Below are 17410 nucleotides of genomic sequence, written 5' to 3' on the forward strand. Positions count from 1 at the left end.
GGTGTAGGACGGCAGGTACAGCTCCAATTCAACCCCTAGCCTGGGAACTTCCATATGCCAAGGGTGTGGCCCTAAAAAGAAAAATAAATAAATAAAAATAAAATGGTAAAGATGGCACTCACTTCAGCAGCATATATGGTAAAATTGGACCTATACAGAGCAGATTAGCATGGCCCCTATGCAAGGATGACATGCAAATTCTTTAACTGTTCCATATTTTTGTGTCTGGTCTCCTGGGATAGAACAGGATGGACAGAAATATTAAAAAAAAAATAATGTGTATATGTATATGACTGAGTCCTTTTGCTGTATAGCAAAAATTGGTACAACATTGTGAATCAATTATACTTTAATTAAAACAAGGAAAAAAGAAAAAAATAGATGAAATTATAAAGAAGGCTACCATTTTAAATGTAAAGTATTTTTTGCCATTCAACCAATCAGAGTATACATACGGGTTTTCTTGGTGGTTGCATTCACCGTGGCACTAAAGGGACCAGTACCAGCACTGTTGAAAGCCCGGACAGCAGTGTAATAGGCCAAGTTGCTTTTCAAACCACGGAGTCTGGCTGATGTCACATTTCCTGCCACTTTCAGTTTGCTTGATGATTCCTCTTCTCCTCCATTATTCCAGTACCGAAGCTGGCAGACCAAAAACATTATAAACAATACAAAGGATTGACAAAACAGCATCTTTTACATTAAGGGATCTTCATTTAAATTGACACTGTAAATTACTGATCTTATCATTTATTCGACAAGCTCTTATTATTAACCCTACTATGTGTTAGGTGCTGCATTATAGGCTCTGTGCAACAGAGGTGAACGAAAAGGGATTCTAGGAGAGAGGTCATAAGAGAGTATGCAAAAAAAACAGATAAATTCCAAGAATAATTGCTACATGCTACTAGACCTCAGTCTCATAAATGGGAAAATAAAGGAGAAATCTGTGTATCTAACACAGTAAGCTGTTCCCCCTTCTCAGACTCTAATCAACCAGGCCCAAGCTCAATCTAGAAGGCTGGCACTGATGGATGGAGAAGCTTCCTTCTGTGAAGAAAGTGACCTCTCAGAGCCAAGACCACTGAAAAGCCAGCTGGTCAATGGATTGTCCTACAGTGACGGCCAAATGTCACCAAGAACCCCTGGGTACGCAGAGCAGCTGCAGAGAACAGGAAGTTAGGTAATAAAGGTAAATATCTGGATATGTTGGAATGTTGGAAATTTTTTTTTTTTTTTGGCTGCACCAGAGACATGTGCAAGTCCTTGGTCTGTGGATCAAATGTGCAGCCTGTGCCTGAGCTGCAGCAATGCCAGATCTTAACCCATGGGAACTTCTGAAATGTTTTATTTGAATCTCATTTGTCTGAATTGTGCTAAATGATAATTAGCATAATGAGCCTAATGTGTTTCTTATAAAGATGTATACATTTACAGTATAAGAATATAAAAATAAGTTATGAGAATTTAATAAAATAAAGAAATAAGGGTAGAAAAAAACAGTAATAAGACATGTTCCTCAATGAACAATCTCATGTTATCAGATTCTGCTATGCTCTGCTAGGAAGTTTAGAACCTTCAGAGAGTAAAAACAGAAATAAAATAACCACCACCAGCATAATAACAAAACAAATGGCTCATGAAAAGTTCAAACATTCTTTGTGTTGAGACCAGATATCACCATGTGACCATCTAAAGCAGGAGCTCTGAGTTCCCGTTGTGCCTCAGCAGTTAACAAGTCTGACCAGTATCCATGAGGATGAAGGTTCAACCTATGGCCTGGCTCAGTGGGTTAAGGATCCAGCGTTTCCGTGAGCTGTGGTGTAGGTCGAAGATGCGGCTTGGATCCCGCGTTGCTATGGCTGTGCTGCAGGTTGGCAGCTACAGCTCCAATTCGACCCTTAGCCTGGGAATCTCCATACGCTGTGAGTGTGGCCCTAAAAAGACAATAAATAAATAAGTAAAGCAGGGGCTGGATATTTAACACAAATATGTAAATCAGACAGTTCATATTTTCCACTTGCATGCATTCTTCTATTTTTCTTGCAACTATGTGCCCTTTTGATTTGACTTCCATTTTTCTACTTCGATGGCAAAACATGAAATCAGGAAAATACTTCTATAATAACCATGAGAGTCATGAAGGTAATAGAGACTTGTGGGGATTGTGGCAACGTTGACAGCCAAGGTCCATCATAGTAACAGCCCCTCTTCAGCTATGGTTGATAGGGGGAAGGTGGGCCCAATGTCTAAAGGTCTTTGTTTAGGAGAAAGTAGAAACTTTAATTTTAATGTGAAATGCCCCAAATTTAGAGCTGGCTCCATTTTTTAAAGACATTGTGTGGGCCAACAAAATGAGCTCATGGGCTGCATACGGTAAATCTGTTTCAGTTCTCTGAGAAAAATACACTGGAAGTTACTGTTGTCTTTTTTTTTTAAATGAGCAGGTATAAAATTATTTAAAAAAAATTAGTTGCAAAATATAAAATCGCATATTTTCCAATAATGATCCCAAAGTAGCATACTCATATTACACGAGATCAATATTTTCCCTATGTGAATATATGTGTATGTATTATGTATGCATGTATATACATATATATTTATATTTATAAATAGGCTTCCTTAAATTCATGCAAAATACTGGGTTCATGCATGCATATATATGCATTTTCCTTGGAAGGGTTATTAGTTTACATAAGAACCCTGAAAGGAGGATATAAACCAAAATGATGAGGACTAAATTGAATATGTAGGTCCTACACCTTTAAAGCATCAAATATACTAAAAATTGATGATAATATTTTAGCCAAAAAAATCCACAAATATGTCAGATCCCATTTACCACTATCAAAGAAAACCCATAGAGGAGTTCCCGTTGTGGCTCTGTGGTTAATGAATCCGACTAGAAACCATGAGGTTGCGGATTGGATCCCTGGCCTTGCTCAGTGGGTTAACGATCCGGCGTTGCCGTGAGCTGTGGTGTAGGTCGCAGACACGGCTTGGATCCTGTGTTGCTGTGGCCCTGGTGTAGGCCAGCAGCTACAGCTCCGATTTGACCCCTAGCCTGCGAACCTCCATATGCCACGGGAGCAGCCCAAGAAATGGCAAAAAGACAAAAAAAAAAAAAAAGAAAACCCATAGATGTCATTCATTAATTAAAGATAACATAGCAAACTATCCTGTATAAATCCACAGGCAAGCAAATTATTAATGGATACTGAAAACTCTTATAAATTCTAGATTCATCAATTTTAAACATTGGAATATTGCTAGGTTTAGATGAATCCACGATGATAAGACACTCTCTGTGCCCTTGAAAACACTGTCTAGTTATTAACTCAGAATGGCACATAATCAATAATTATAATAAAATGTTACAGACAGCCTAGAAACTTGTGGCCTGGGATATATCATAGATTGAGAAAAAGATTCCAAAATTATAGCTGTAATAATTGTCACTCAACAAATGGAACGGCAGAAGCAAGGAATAGCAACTCAACTGGGATCATCCTGGGATACATGTGGGTCTCTCAATTAGGTTCTAATCCACGCACTGTTGTTCTTGTATTCAAATTTCCTGACCATATGTTACCTAAGAAATCATTCCTCAGGAGATGATTTAAAGAAAAAATAAAAATAACTGTCAACTGGCATATGGATTATCTTTTATAAATCAATTCATAGAAGGTGCTTGAAGGTTCTTGATAGCAGTTTGTTTTTGAAGTTCCTTAACCATCCTTCATGTATCAGAGTGACAGATTTCTTTTTAGTTGTTGTCAGTTGCTGACAGTTATTAGACATATTTAATCATAGATAAAATTTGTGCCAAAATTGAGCATGATATTGATTTGAATTGATTATAGAATCTTCTTAAACAGCTTTACTTAAAAATTTGAATAAATATGCATATAACTAAAACATGAAGAAACAAAGTAGTGACATAAATATTTCCAATTTTTATTAAGTAATATATCAGTTCTACTCTAACATTTCACTCAAAAATATTTTTATGAGAATAGATTTATTTTTTTTTAAGGAAAAGAGGGAAAAGCCAAGAATGAAAAGACACATTTTTTTTTTTCCCCCTCTCAGTTGTGTTCTGGGTCTAAATGGTAAAAGTTCTACACATGAAAGAAAAGAATATTACTCCACACTAATTTGGATTTTATAGGTACAACCACAGTGCAGAGATAAAGAATGGAAACATGTCCAGGCTGAAGAAATATACTCTGAAAATATAATTGTGCAGAAAGAGTTAGTATAACATTGGCAGAGCATGAAGGCAGCAGCTATAAAAGATGAGCAGAGAAAGAAATATTACAAAGCACATGAAGAACCCTGCTAACAAGAAAGAAAGTCCAAAGACCAGACCACAGGAGACCAGCTCTAATACACTCATTTGAAATGTATCTTAAAATAAGTATATTTAAAACAGCCACATTTACTAAAGAAGGGACTAAATTTACAATTCAAGAATAGGAGACAAAGAAAAAAAGATGAGGTGAATCTGAAAAATATCACATAGAATTCCAATACCTGAAAAGAACAATAATTAAAAAAAATCAGGACATTCTTATTGGGGCTCAGCAGGTTAAGGACCCGACATTGTCTCTGTGAGGATGTGGGTTTTACCCCTGGCCTGGCTCAGTGGGTTAAGGATCTGGTGTTCCCACAAGCTGCCACATAGGTTACAAATGCAGGTCAGATCTGGTGTTGCTGTGGCTATGGCATTGCTGTAGCTGCAGCTCTGATTTGACCCTGCCCTGGGAACTCTGGGAACTTCCATATGTCTCAGGAGCGGGTGTTAATTAAAAAAAAAAAAAAAAATCAGTGATAGGAATGAAGACGAAGACTGGAAGGTAGAAGAGAGAATAAACAAATACAGAACATGAAGAAAGAAATAAAAATTATGAAAACCACATTAAGAAACACTGAGGATGAAGTGAAATGTTCCAACCAGAGTTCCAGAAGGAGAAAGAAAAGGCAACAATAAGATAAAATGTCTGAGAAGAGACAGAGATTATCATGTTGGAGATTTATTCTGAATTGAGTGGGAGGAAAAATAAAAGGCAAATCCACTTCAAAGGTGAGTGTGATCAAGCCTGAATTGTGGCCAATTTCTCTTGTGGGTACAGTGGGTTAAGGATCTGATGTTGTAGCTTCTGTGGCTTGGGTGTGATCCCTGATCTGGGAACTTCCACATGCATGGGTGTGGCAAAAAAAAAAAAAAAAAAAAAAAAAAAAAGACAATTACGGCTCTCAACAATTTGTCATCACCTGAGAGATACAGGCCACTCTCTCCATCAGTAGTGGGTCACTGGACCCTCGTTTGCTGGCTCAAGTGTGTACTAGTAAAATCAACTGCATTTTAGCAGGAGGGCAGAGCCTGAAGTGGAATCATGTACTGGAGGCAGGTCTGTTTTGGTCATCATCATCATCCTAACTCTGCCACTCAGGACAAAGCTTGTACACACTAAGCACTGAATATTGGTGAATTCTTTTTTTTCTTTTTTGGCTGTGCCTGAGGCGTGCAGATATTCTTGGGCCAGGGATCAAACCCGAGCCATAGTGGTGACAACCCTGAGTCCTTAACTGCTAGGGAACTCCTGGTGAATTTTCCTGTGACTTAAATACATGCAGTTTTTTTTTTTTTTTTTTTTTTTGAAGTGGGGTGTGCATATAGAGGTTCCCAGGCTAGGGGTCAAATTAGAGCTGCAGCTGCTGGCCTAGGCCACAACCACAGCAATGCCAGATCCAAATCGAGTCTCCCACCTATACCACAGCTCATCGCAATGCTGGATCCTTAGCCCACTGAGCAAGGCCAGGAATTGAGGGCGTCCTCATGGATAGTAGTTAGGTTCTTAATCCCCTGAGCCATGACGGAAACTCCCGAAAACATGCAGTTTAAAAATACCCACTTCCTTCCCACCACAGAGATTCACTGTGACATAATAAGAAATATGTATTTGGTCTCTGCCAGGGTTGCTCACCACACAGCTCCCCCCAAACCCTTGGAATCTCAGAAGTGACAAGTATCTTTTATGTGCTAACGAGATATCTCATAGTCAAGGGTTCCTGGTTACCTTCAGGAGGGGGACGGGAGCTGGTTTCCAGGGTGACCAACCATACAAGTAGAGTAAAATTGGAACTTTTAAGTCCATCTCTTGACATAAAGCTTGAGAATGACTTAATTTGGTTAGGAAATGGACAATGATGTAATCAATCCTAACTGAAGAGGTTCCAAGGGCTTCCAAGCAGACGAACATATTGAAGCTCTGGGAGAGTGGAGGGCATGGAGAAGGCATGAAAACTCTGTGCTCCTTCCCAGGTACCTTGTCCTATGTGTCTCTTCCATTTAGCTGTTCCTGAGTTGCATCCTTTACAATAAATAGATAATGGTAAGTGAAGCACTTTCCTGAGTTTTATGAGCCATTCTTGCAAGTTATCAAACACAAGGAGGAGGTTGTGGGAGCCCCCCCAGAGGATGCCTGGACTTGTGATTGGCATCTGATGGTTGTGTGCAGTGAGAACACTCTTGTGGGACTGAAACCTTAATGTGTGGGATCTGAAGCTAAGAGAACAGAATGGCAGCAATGAATTGAATTTAAGGACACCCAGCTGGTATCAGAGAATTGGTTGGTATAGAGAAAACTCCCACATATTTGGTTTCAAAAGTATTTTGTGAATAGAGAAGAGAGGAAGAGTTTTTTTCCCTTTAATTCCTCAAGCTAGTTACTCAAGTCCTAATATTCTAAGCATCTATAAAACACTGAAAAACTAATTTCTTGATTAGAAAGAATAACTTTTTCTTCAGAACCATTACACATTTCACAAGCCAATATATTGTTACCTGTGTAAGTAAACAGAAACAAACTTGAGGAATGTTAGGACTTAAAATATGATCTCTTTTTCTGCAAGTAATTTGGTTATTCACAAAATGAATGTCCCTGCCTGTGAGGAGTCCTTAATATCACGGTATCACAGATTTCACTTAACCTTAAAATGAAACACAGTCTATAAAAATAATGTATTAAAAGTGGCACCTTTTGTAGCCATTAGAGTACAGGTATTAAGTCAGAAATGCTATTTTAATAGACTAAAATAATTTTATTTATACTTACAGATTTTCAGAGAGACAAATATTTCATCTTAGCGGCAAGATGAAACATATCTCAATAAACAGCAGGCAGGTAAATGCATTTGACAGTGTTTTAAATGACAAGTCCAGATTTATATTCTACTCTTCTTTACTTGGCTCTCAATTCTGGGAAGGTCTCATTTCTGGGAAGGCTGACCTGTGTGAACTAAGCACCAGGCTCCCTGAGCCTCTGGACTCTCACTGGATGGAGATGAAACAGAGCAGGATAAAAATCCTTTTCATGTCCACCCTGCCTTCTTTAAAAAATTTTTTTATTGAAGTACAGTTGACTTACAATATTGTATTAGTTTCAGGTGTATAGCAAAGTGAATCAATCATACACATAAACAGAGCCATTCTCCCCCCCCACACACACACATAGGTTATTACAAACTATTGAGTAGATTTTCCTGTGCTATACAGTAGGGTTCCCCTTTCTTCTTTGTAGGAGAAGAGGCTTCATTCAGCCTCCTTGACCCTTCCTGAGCCCAAAAGGACATATTCAAATAGTTGCTTATCAAGGAAGGCAGGGGATGCAGAGATAAGAGAGGAACAGTTAAGAAATAATGGTGAAATGGTAAATGTTTCCCTGATCTTAATTTCTCTTTCTAATCTTCAATTGTTACCATCATATAAAGAAGAATAAAATAACTGGGAATAAACCTAGCTGGAGAGAAAAAACAAATGTACTCAGAAAACCATAAGATGCCAATGGAAGAAATCAAAGACAACAAACAGATGAAAAGATATACCATGCTCGTGGATTGGAAGAATTAATATTGTCAAAATGACTATACTACCCAAGGCAATCTACAGATTCAAAGCAATCCCTATCAAATTGCCAATGACATTCTGCACAGAACTAGAACAAAATATTTTAAAATTTGTATGGAAACGCAAAAGACCTCATATAGCCAAAGTAATATTGAAAAGGAAAAATGGAACTGGAGGAATTCAGAGAAGTCAGTCTCCCTGGTTTCAGTCTATTCTACAAAGCTACAATCATCAAAACAGTATGGTACTAGCACAAAAACAAAAATATTAGTGGAAGAAGATATAAAGTCCAGAAATAAACTCAAGCACATATGGTCAACTGATCTATTGACAAAGGCAACAAGAACACACAGTGGAGAAAAGACAATCTCTCCAATAAGTGGTGCTGGGAAAACTGGACAGCTACATGTAAAATAATGAAATTAGAATATTCTCTAACACCATAAACAAAAGTAGACTACAGATAGATAACAGACCTAAATGTAAGGCCAGATGCTATAAAACTCCTAGAGGGAAACTTAGGCAGAACACTCTTTGACATGAATTGCAGAAATATCTTGCTTGATCCACCTCCTAGAATAATGATAATTAAAACAAAAATAAACCAATGGGACCTAATTAAACTTAAAAACTATTGCAAAGCAAAAGAAATCATAAAAAATGAAAAATAAAAAAAAATCCACAGAATGGTATAAAAATCTTTGCAAATGAAGCAATAGACAAGTGATTAATTTCCAAAAGATACAAAGATCTCATGGAGCATTATATTAAAAAATAATAAATAAATAAATAAATAAATAAATGGGCTGAAGATCTAAGTAGATACTGCTTCAAAGAAGATAGCCAAAAAAACACATGAAAAAATGTGCAATATCACTAATTATTAGAGAAATGCAAGTCAAAGTTGCAATGAAGTATCACCCCACACCAGCCTAAATGGCCATCATTAAAAACTGTGCAAATAATAAGTGCTGGAAAAGGAGTGGAGCAAAGGGATGTATTGGTAGGAATGTAGGTTGGTGCAACCACTGTGGAGGTTGTAAGGAACCTCCTTACAAAACTACATAGAATTACCATATGATCCAGCAATCCTACTCCTGGGTATATATTCAGAAAAAAACTAATTCAATAAGATACATGCACCCCCATCTTCACTGCAGCATTGTTTACAATAGCCAAGACACAGAAGCAACCTAAATGTCCATCAAAAGAGGAATAGATAAAGAAGATGTGGTACATATATACAATGGAACATTATCTAGCCATAACAAAGAATGAAATAATGCCATTTACAGCAACACGGATGGACCTAGAGATTATTATACTGAGTGAGGTAAATAAGACAGAGAAAGACAAGTAACATAGGATAGCACTTACATGTGGAATCTAATAAAAATGATACAAAAGAACTTATTCATAAAACAGAAACGAACTTACAGATTTCAATACCAATCTTACAGTTATCAGAGGTGAAACTTTTGCGGGAAGGATGAATTAGGAAGGTAGAATAACATATATACACTACTGTATAAAATAGATGATTAACAAGAACCTACTGTGTGGCACAGGAAAATCTATTCAATAGTTTGTAATAACCTATGAGGGGAAAAAGAATGGATATATTTATGTGTATAACTAATTCACTTTGCTATATATCTGAAACTAATACAACATTGTAAGTCAACTCTACACCAATATAGTTAAAAACAAAAAACAAAACAAAACAAACAAACAAATAAAAACAGTAAAGCCCTGTGGCAGGGTCCTGTTTCCTTCTCAAGGAATATACCTTTGAGCTCTTCTGCAGCAACTAAAGCCCCCATCCAGGTGGAGGATGGTAACTTTAGGCTGAGCACAAGATTCCTGGAGCACAGCTCTGCTTCCTCTCCACCAGCCAATTAGAAGAAAGTGTACACATAGCAGAAGATAAAGAAGACTCTGACCACCACTTCCTGCCCAAACCCCCACAATGATTCCCCCTTTAAACACTTTTATGATCTAGCAGAATCTTTGGAGTTGGTTTTGGATAAGTCCATCATCTCCCCAGGTTGCTGGCCTCCTGAATAAAGCAATCTTTCTGTTCCTAGCAGCACTTGTGTCCTGAGTATTGTCTTTCTAGAGGCGAGCAGCTGAACCTGAGTCCAGTACCAGAGAAGCCTGGAGATGGGCCAGGAGGAAGAGAGGCTGGGACATTCATTCCTTTGGATCTCTCTTTGCTGAGCCCCAGTTTGGTAGGGACTATTTGCCTGATAACAAACATAGCTTTGCTTGGGCAACTCTCACTCACACACATACTTATTTTTCCCTCCAGCATAACAAAGCCCTCTACCAGCTTCAAAAGTCTACATTTTATTCACTCAATTCATTTTTTCCTGATTTCTACTTATTTTGAAAGGCTTGAATTTGTAACCAAGCAGGGCCTTGTGAGGCCCCTGGGCACACAAGCCTTTCTGTGTCCTCCATTTCTTGTTTTTAGGGAAGAAACTTCAGCCTCCATTACCTTCCCTGAGTTCCAAAGAGCAACTATTAATCAGGGAAGGGAGAGGATTTAGAGAACAGGGAGGAGCAGTCAAGAGAGCATAGCGCAGCTTTGGGGCAGGTCCTGGTTTCTCCATGGGAATATATCTAGCAATACCTTTGAGCCTTTCTGCAGAACTAAAATGCCCAACAAATAGAAGAAGTACTTGATGAAGCATTTTTCATTCCAGTTAGAAGGAGGACCACCAGAACAAATCCTGGGGCCACTAAACACCATCTTTGAAAGAAAATGCAAGCTTGCCTCTACCCTGATCCTTATCTGTAGCCCTATTTTTCATCCCCCTAAGGATAAAACCACCTCTTAATCTCTCTAAAGGGAGCACAGTCTTTAAGGCATTAGCCTGCTGTGGCCCCCTTTACTTGGCAAAGCAATAAAACTATCTTTTTTGACACCCAAAACTACGTCTCTGCATTGCTCTTCAGCAAAGGACAGAAGCTGAATTTCAGTAACAAATGGTCTCTATCCAATTTTCCTATGGGCATGTGATTTGATCTAGTTTGAAGTTAATTCTCTACTTGATAGTAAGGAATTATACTCTTTCTTTGTTTTTGCCAGTAGGATTTTCATATTCTCAAGAAAGTATTAACATATTTGACATCTTTTCCCACTCTAATTAAAATATTAGGTATTAAACCTGTTCTGTATAGCTGTTTAAAATAGGAGGCTGGATGAAGGTTATCAGTGAAGTTTTAGTTTGGCCTTCTGTACACATTTTCAGTTATGTTCCCCTGTCAAACCTTAAAAACAAATCTACTAGGTCCCCTTCCTACCCACCCCCCAATATGCATATCTGTAATATTTCACAAGTATAAAGTTTTGTTTCCATCACATATCAAGGTTATTCTTGAAACTGAGCAAGATCCTGGGCACACAAGCCTTTTTGTGTTCCTTATTTCTTGTTTTTAGGGAATAAGCTGCAGCCTCCATGACTGACCTTCCCTAAGTTCCAAAGGGCAGATTCAAACTGTTGCTAACCAAGGAAGAGAGGGGATGCAGAGACAGGGGAGGAGCAGTCAAACACCAGAGCAGCCTCCAGCAGGGTCCTGGTTCCTTTTTGAGGATTATACATAATGATATCTTGAGTTCTTCAGCAGAAGGAAACCCCCCAACAAATGAAAACCAAAGAGGAGGACCCCTAGAACCAGTCCTGGAGCCACTAAACACCAACTTTGAAGGAGAATGAAAGCTTGCACCTATCCTGATCCTTATCTGTGGCCCTATTCTCCACTCCCACACTAGAAAACCACATCCTATTCTCTCCCAAAGGAGGGCACAGTCTTTAAGGCATTAGCCTGCTGTGGCCTCCTTTACCTGGCAAAACAATAAAGCTATTTTTTTCTCCTAGACGCGGAACTCTTGTCTCCGTGTTTCCACTCGGCACCAATGGACAGAGGCCAAGTTTTGGCCACATTCTCCCAAGATTTAGTTTTATTTTCTCAAAAGACAAAAGTAACTAAAGAAACGGACTGTATATACCGTGCTAGAACTTTGTAGATTTTGTTCCTCTGGCAGCCAACTACCCATGAACTTAAATCATCTGCATCCTCTTTATCTTGTCTGTATCTTTTGTTCCTGTGCAAAGGGCACAAGAAAAGATCTAAGCCTGAGTGTTACGGCTTAGAAGATGAAATAAATTGGAGCCCAGGGAAATGAGCTCCTCAACGACTACTTGGTCAAATCAGAAGGAAAATTAGTCTCGATGCTAATGATGATGTGCGCCCAGCACGCCCCATGGCACATGACCAACCCTCACTGAGATGAGAGAAAAGCAGGAGCTATTAACAATTTTAAAGCCATATTTGGGATGCTACAACCCAGAAAGTTAGCCACATAACTATTAATTAAATACTCTGCTAAGTCATTTATTCTTCCAGGTTACTGTTGAAATCATTACTGAGACTAGGAAAAATACATATTTTTATCTGAGCATATTTATATAAATTATTTCTTAAGTTCCCCAATTAATACCTCTTTCTCTTAGCTTATTTCTTGCTTTTCGTACATAGCAAGCACTCAGGAAGGACACTTTGAGGAGCTGTTTCCTTTTCATATAGTATTCAGCCTCCATTAGGATGTGCAGTTTTGCTACTCTTTACACAGATAGGCAAGACGCCATAATTAATTTTAAGGCAAGTCCCATCTGCTCATCGCCTCCCTCATCTTTGCCTCCCACTTGATGGCAACACCAGCAACAACACAAACAACAGTGTTGAGTCTCATACTCAGATTATGCTCAGCATTTCTTTCTTACTTCACTGATTTTCAAATTTTTCCTTCCCATGAAATCTTATCCCAATGCCCAATATTCAAAACAGAGAAAAGCAGAAGCTCCCCAAGTCTCCCTGGGCCATTTTCAGCATGGCTGCTTCATCTCATTTAAATCTCCAACAATACTGTGAGTAATTTACTATTATCATCTTTATTTTAAGTGGGCCTTGGAGAGCATTTATAATGTGCTCAAGGCCACACTGCAGTAAGACATTGGAACCAGAAGTGCATTTATTCAAGCAACACAGATTTTTTTGCATGGCTCCTGTGTGTCTGATACAACTCTCAGCACTTGGGACATGTCAATGAACAGAGTTTCCTGTCCCTTGTGGAGCTTATATTTTATCCTGGTGCATTTGAAGGCAAGACTGTCTAATTTGAAAACGGTGTGGATTTAACCAGACATTACGTTGGCACTACTTGGATTCTTTTGTTTTATCTCCTGTGCAATCTTTCCTGACATGACCCACAGGGGTCCACTTCCACTTTTGTAGAGTGTGCTTATCCTCTTGATTCCTGATCAGCTTAAATCGAGACATTCTAAAATCAACATCAATATGCCCCCGTGCTATTAAAGAAATCACCAGTGACTAGGAACATTCCTATGGTGCTTGTAAGCCCACAAAGTCCATTTATCTATAGTCTCCAGTTTACTTCTCTTAACTATTTTGTAACCTACAACCAGGTCAGGAATTGTAATCCTGTCCTATGGTTTTTTTTAAAGGACAAAGTTTTGAGTGGGGTTGTGTGCCTCAGTTGGCTGTTTGAGGAATGCAAAATGTGCCCATTTATTTTAAGCAAACTTGATTTCCAAATACTGCTTAACTAATGGAAAATTCAACTTCAGTCACTCCCATGGCTCCCTTCCCAGAGTCCTGCCAAGATAACTCAATATTACACTGATCTGACTCTTTTAATTCCAGCAGTTTGGCCATGCTTGCAAATCAAAAAGTCATAGCTAAATGTAGGAAGCATAGCTTTTCCCTTCTGCGGTCTGGGCACCAACCTGGGCACAGCTAGGGAGAAAACTAGGGGACCTATGAGATTTAGGTAAGTCTTAGATCTTTGTTTCCTCTAAAGTCACCTGAAATTTCTCTTATATCTTTTCCTTAATGGCATTTTCTCTTTCTTCACCCTCTTGGAATATATGGAATAATCTCCTTAAAGACTTGAGCTTTGGAAACAAAGTAAGGAAGGAAGGAATCTCACAGGTGAGCCCATCTTTACAGCTGTCACCAACTCTTCTGACACAAAAAAGCCTGTAGTCAAAGAACTGGTTGAGAATATTTACAGGGGAGAAAGCTATACCTTAACATCAAAACAATTCTTCGGAGACATAGCTCACACTTATTCGCTGCTTATTATTTTGAGCCAGAAACTGTGAGAAATACGTTAAGTGTTTGATCTCATTCAATCTTCTCAAAATCTGAATTCAGTTAGGCCCACTGTTTCCATTCAGCAGAGGAGGAAAATGAAGCTCAAAAACTTTACCTAACTTTTCCAGCACCCTGAGTGGCAGAGTTGGGATCCAGCATGAGTCTGACCTCAGAACTATGATCCTTTATATTTGAGTTCCTTCCAACCCACTTACCTTTCCCATCAATGCCATTTATCCGATCACTGGGGAACCACTACTGGTTGCCCACCATCTTTCACTGCTTCCATTCACTGCCATGGAATCAAAGGAATTTTCCATCCAAATATTCTTGGCTTCCTTTAGGATGCTGATTAGGTGGCTCTTCTAAATTTATGTGGTGTTTTTCTTCTTCAATACTCCTCAGCTTTCCTTAGATCTGGACAGCTGTCTCTGATCAAGTGTCTCTGTGTCAAGGCCAGTGCTTCTTGTACATAAGACGTTTCCTTATGAGTACGTACTAAAAATGCACATTCCCAACACCCATCCCTCGATGTTTGGGCACAGTGGATCCAGGGAGGATTGTGGGTGCTCATCTTTAGCAAAATTCAGGTAACTGTGGTGAAAGTGGCTCATGGTGTATTCTTTGAACATCACTGCTGTCATCTATACTTTTTCTATCATTAACATTCATTCAAGTCACTGCTTGTTTGGTTACAATGACCAGAAGCTCTTTCAAATTCAAATGTAAGGGGAGCTGACTGAAAAGGAGGACCAGATGACATTATGAGAAAGAATACAGCCAGGCCACTTGAGAAGTGGACAGTGGTCCAAGAGCTATTCTACTTTGCTCTTTAAGGCACTGTGGGTCCTTGTCGCCTCCATTCTTTAGGGTTGCCTATAAGTATGTTTGCTCCATCTTATCTCTACAGGCCAGCTGCGTCCTATATGCCCATGGCCTTTGCTTGGGAAGTCTGCAATTGGGTCCCAAATAAGACCTATCACTGCATTACTCAACACTAAACTCCTTAAACACAACCTCTATACCGCTTGCTCCAACACAAGAATAGGAGGAGTTCCTGTCATGGCTCAGCAGTTAACGAACCTGACTAGTATCCATGAGGATGTGGGTTTGATCCCTGGCCTTGCTCAGTGGGTTATGGATTTGGCATTGCCATGAGCTGTGGTGTGTGCATTGTAGATGTGGCTTGGATCCTGAGTTGCTGTGGCTGTGGCCAGCAGCTATAACTCTGATTCAACCCCTAGAGTGGGAACCTCCATGTGCCTCAGGTGCAGCCCTAAAAAGACCAAAAAAAAAAAAAAAAAAAGAATCTGACCTGACTAGCTCAGCTCAACTGTCCATGAGTCAGCTGCTTTTAATTGAGTGGCCACTCTGGTACAATCATTTCAGGTTATGTTGGCAAGTGCCAGGGTATATGGTCCTGTATTGCAAACATGTGCATGTAAAGTAAACCTGTCATTGAATCAGGAGTTAGAAGCATGAGGGACATTTCCTAAGAAGATGGTTGTGAGTAGTGGTAGTGGTGTGGGGAGGCGGATATCACAACTCTGGTTACTGCAATATCACTGTCAGAGAAAATGTCCTTTTTTTTTTAAAATTACATTTACATTTTTATTAATTTCATTCACTAAAGCCAATAAATAGATTTTGCTTTGAATAACATTTGTGAAATATGTTTCAATGATTATACCTACTCAAATATTTATCAGATTAGAAATCTATCTATCTATAAACATGTATAAGAAAATATCTCAAGACTTCAATTTTTATCTTGTCAGCTCTCAGCTCAACTGTTCCCAGTTTTCTCTAACTGTTCCCCACCAAACATGGGGCCTAGTCAGAATGGTTCTTCTTAACATCCATCCAAAACTGGCTGTGACCACTGTCCCCTTATGCAGCCACCCCTCCTACAGGAACCACCTTCTGCACGTGGACCTCCACTCCATCTACTCCTCCAGTGGGCTCTGCTCAGGATGGAATATTTTCTATTTTCTCTACATTTCCTTACTTTTTGGTTTCTTTAGGCACACCAGAGGCATGCAGAAGTTCCTGGGCCAGGGATTGAACCCAAGCCACAACAGCAACCAGAACTAGAGTGGTGATAATGCAAATCCTTAACCTGCTAGACCACCAGGGAATTCCAACTTACTTTTTCTTTAAAGTCCTGGTAAGCCTTGCTATCCTTAAACTTTCAAAAATCACTCGGCCCACTTAATCATCTTCTGTGTGAACTTTTCTGACCTTCATTACATTTAGTCTTGTGTTATTCTGTTTCAGATCTTTCATGTTATTGCTATGAAGGTAAGAATTTGAAGGCTTAGAAGTAACAAGGCCACCAAGAAAATAAGACAAAGAGCTGGAGGAAAGTGATTTACTACTGGCAGAAATATCTTATGAACTTAAATACTATAATTTGATCTCTTATTTTTTAGTCAATCCTGCTACAAGATTAGGCCCACAGGGTACATGATTTCCTTTCATTTTATTTTTTTTTTTCTTTTCTACTCCAACTCAAATTATTTTCATTCAACTGGCTGAGTTAAATCAATATCTACTGATGGTCACACAGAGTAATATGCTGGTAAAATTTAACAAAAGTCAGACTTGAGTGAGCTAAGATGTCATTTGCCCCCTTCTTTTCCAGTCCTGTGAGCCAAAGATTGAATTTGAGCTGCAACTGTAACCTACACCACCGCTGCGGCAATGCCAAATCCTTAATCTATGGTGCCACGGCAAGAACGCTAAGATGTCACTGTTAAAAAGGCTTTTAAGTGGAAGCAGACAAGGCTGCATGGAAACATACACACACGAGCTAATTCGCCATAAAAGAAATTACCTCATAGCCAAGTAAGTGTCCATTGCTCAATTTCCAAGGAACGGCGTTCCATGAAACTTCAATTTCTGAGGAAGATAGGCTATTTGCTGAGACTTGAGATGGAGCTATTGTAGGCTCTGTTTGGGAATGGAATGTGAAATACAATTATCATTTTGATGGTTAATTAAAACATCTATTGAAGTTCTTAATTTTAAAAAACCATGTTAACATATTTCAAAATATCATAAAATATTCTGTGAAAATATTTACAGACATGAACCATGTCTTGGTCCCTTGTCCACTTCCTAGGAAGAGATGGTACCACAGCTATGGGCTTTTCCTTGCACAACAGCCAGAGCAACTGCACCCTACCTCTTGCACTAGCTTCTTGGTTTCCTACTTTCCTTCCCTCTTTCCCTTTGTTCTTTCTACCCTATCATTATTAATCTCCTCTTTCAGCCCCCAAGGGAACTCCTACGCCCACAAATGCTACTTAT

The 17410-nt window shown here is 39.0% G+C and overlaps 1 protein-coding gene and 1 non-coding gene across 36 annotated transcripts in view; one reads left to right on the forward strand and one right to left on the reverse strand.

Annotated features, from left to right (window-relative positions):
• Window positions 1-17410, reverse strand: part of CNTN3 (contactin 3) — a 370445-nt gene that overhangs the window by 19141 nt on the left and 333894 nt on the right. For all 35 annotated transcript variants that reach the window (XM_021069237.2, XM_084989060.1, XM_021069229.2 and 32 more), the window contains 2 exons: window positions 16935-17050; window positions 456-642 (listed from right to left, as the gene is read on the reverse strand). In XM_021069237.2, coding sequence (XP_020924896.2) covers window positions 456-642; window positions 16935-17050 — 303 coding nt within the window. The remainder of the gene's footprint in view (window positions 1-455; window positions 643-16934; window positions 17051-17410) is intronic.
• On the forward strand, window positions 115-221 carry LOC146397397 (U6 spliceosomal RNA). Its single transcript, XR_014825447.1, has one exon. It is a non-coding gene; the product is annotated as a U6 spliceosomal RNA (small nuclear RNA).

The sequence above is a fragment of the Sus scrofa genome, chromosome 13 (genome assembly GCF_054392235.1).
Source record: "Sus scrofa isolate SSC_HxYL_T2T_F1_AM1 chromosome 13, Sscrofa_HxYL_maternal_Yorkshire_Landrace_v2.0, whole genome shotgun sequence".
NCBI classification, from domain to species: Eukaryota; Metazoa; Chordata; class Mammalia; order Artiodactyla; family Suidae; genus Sus; species Sus scrofa.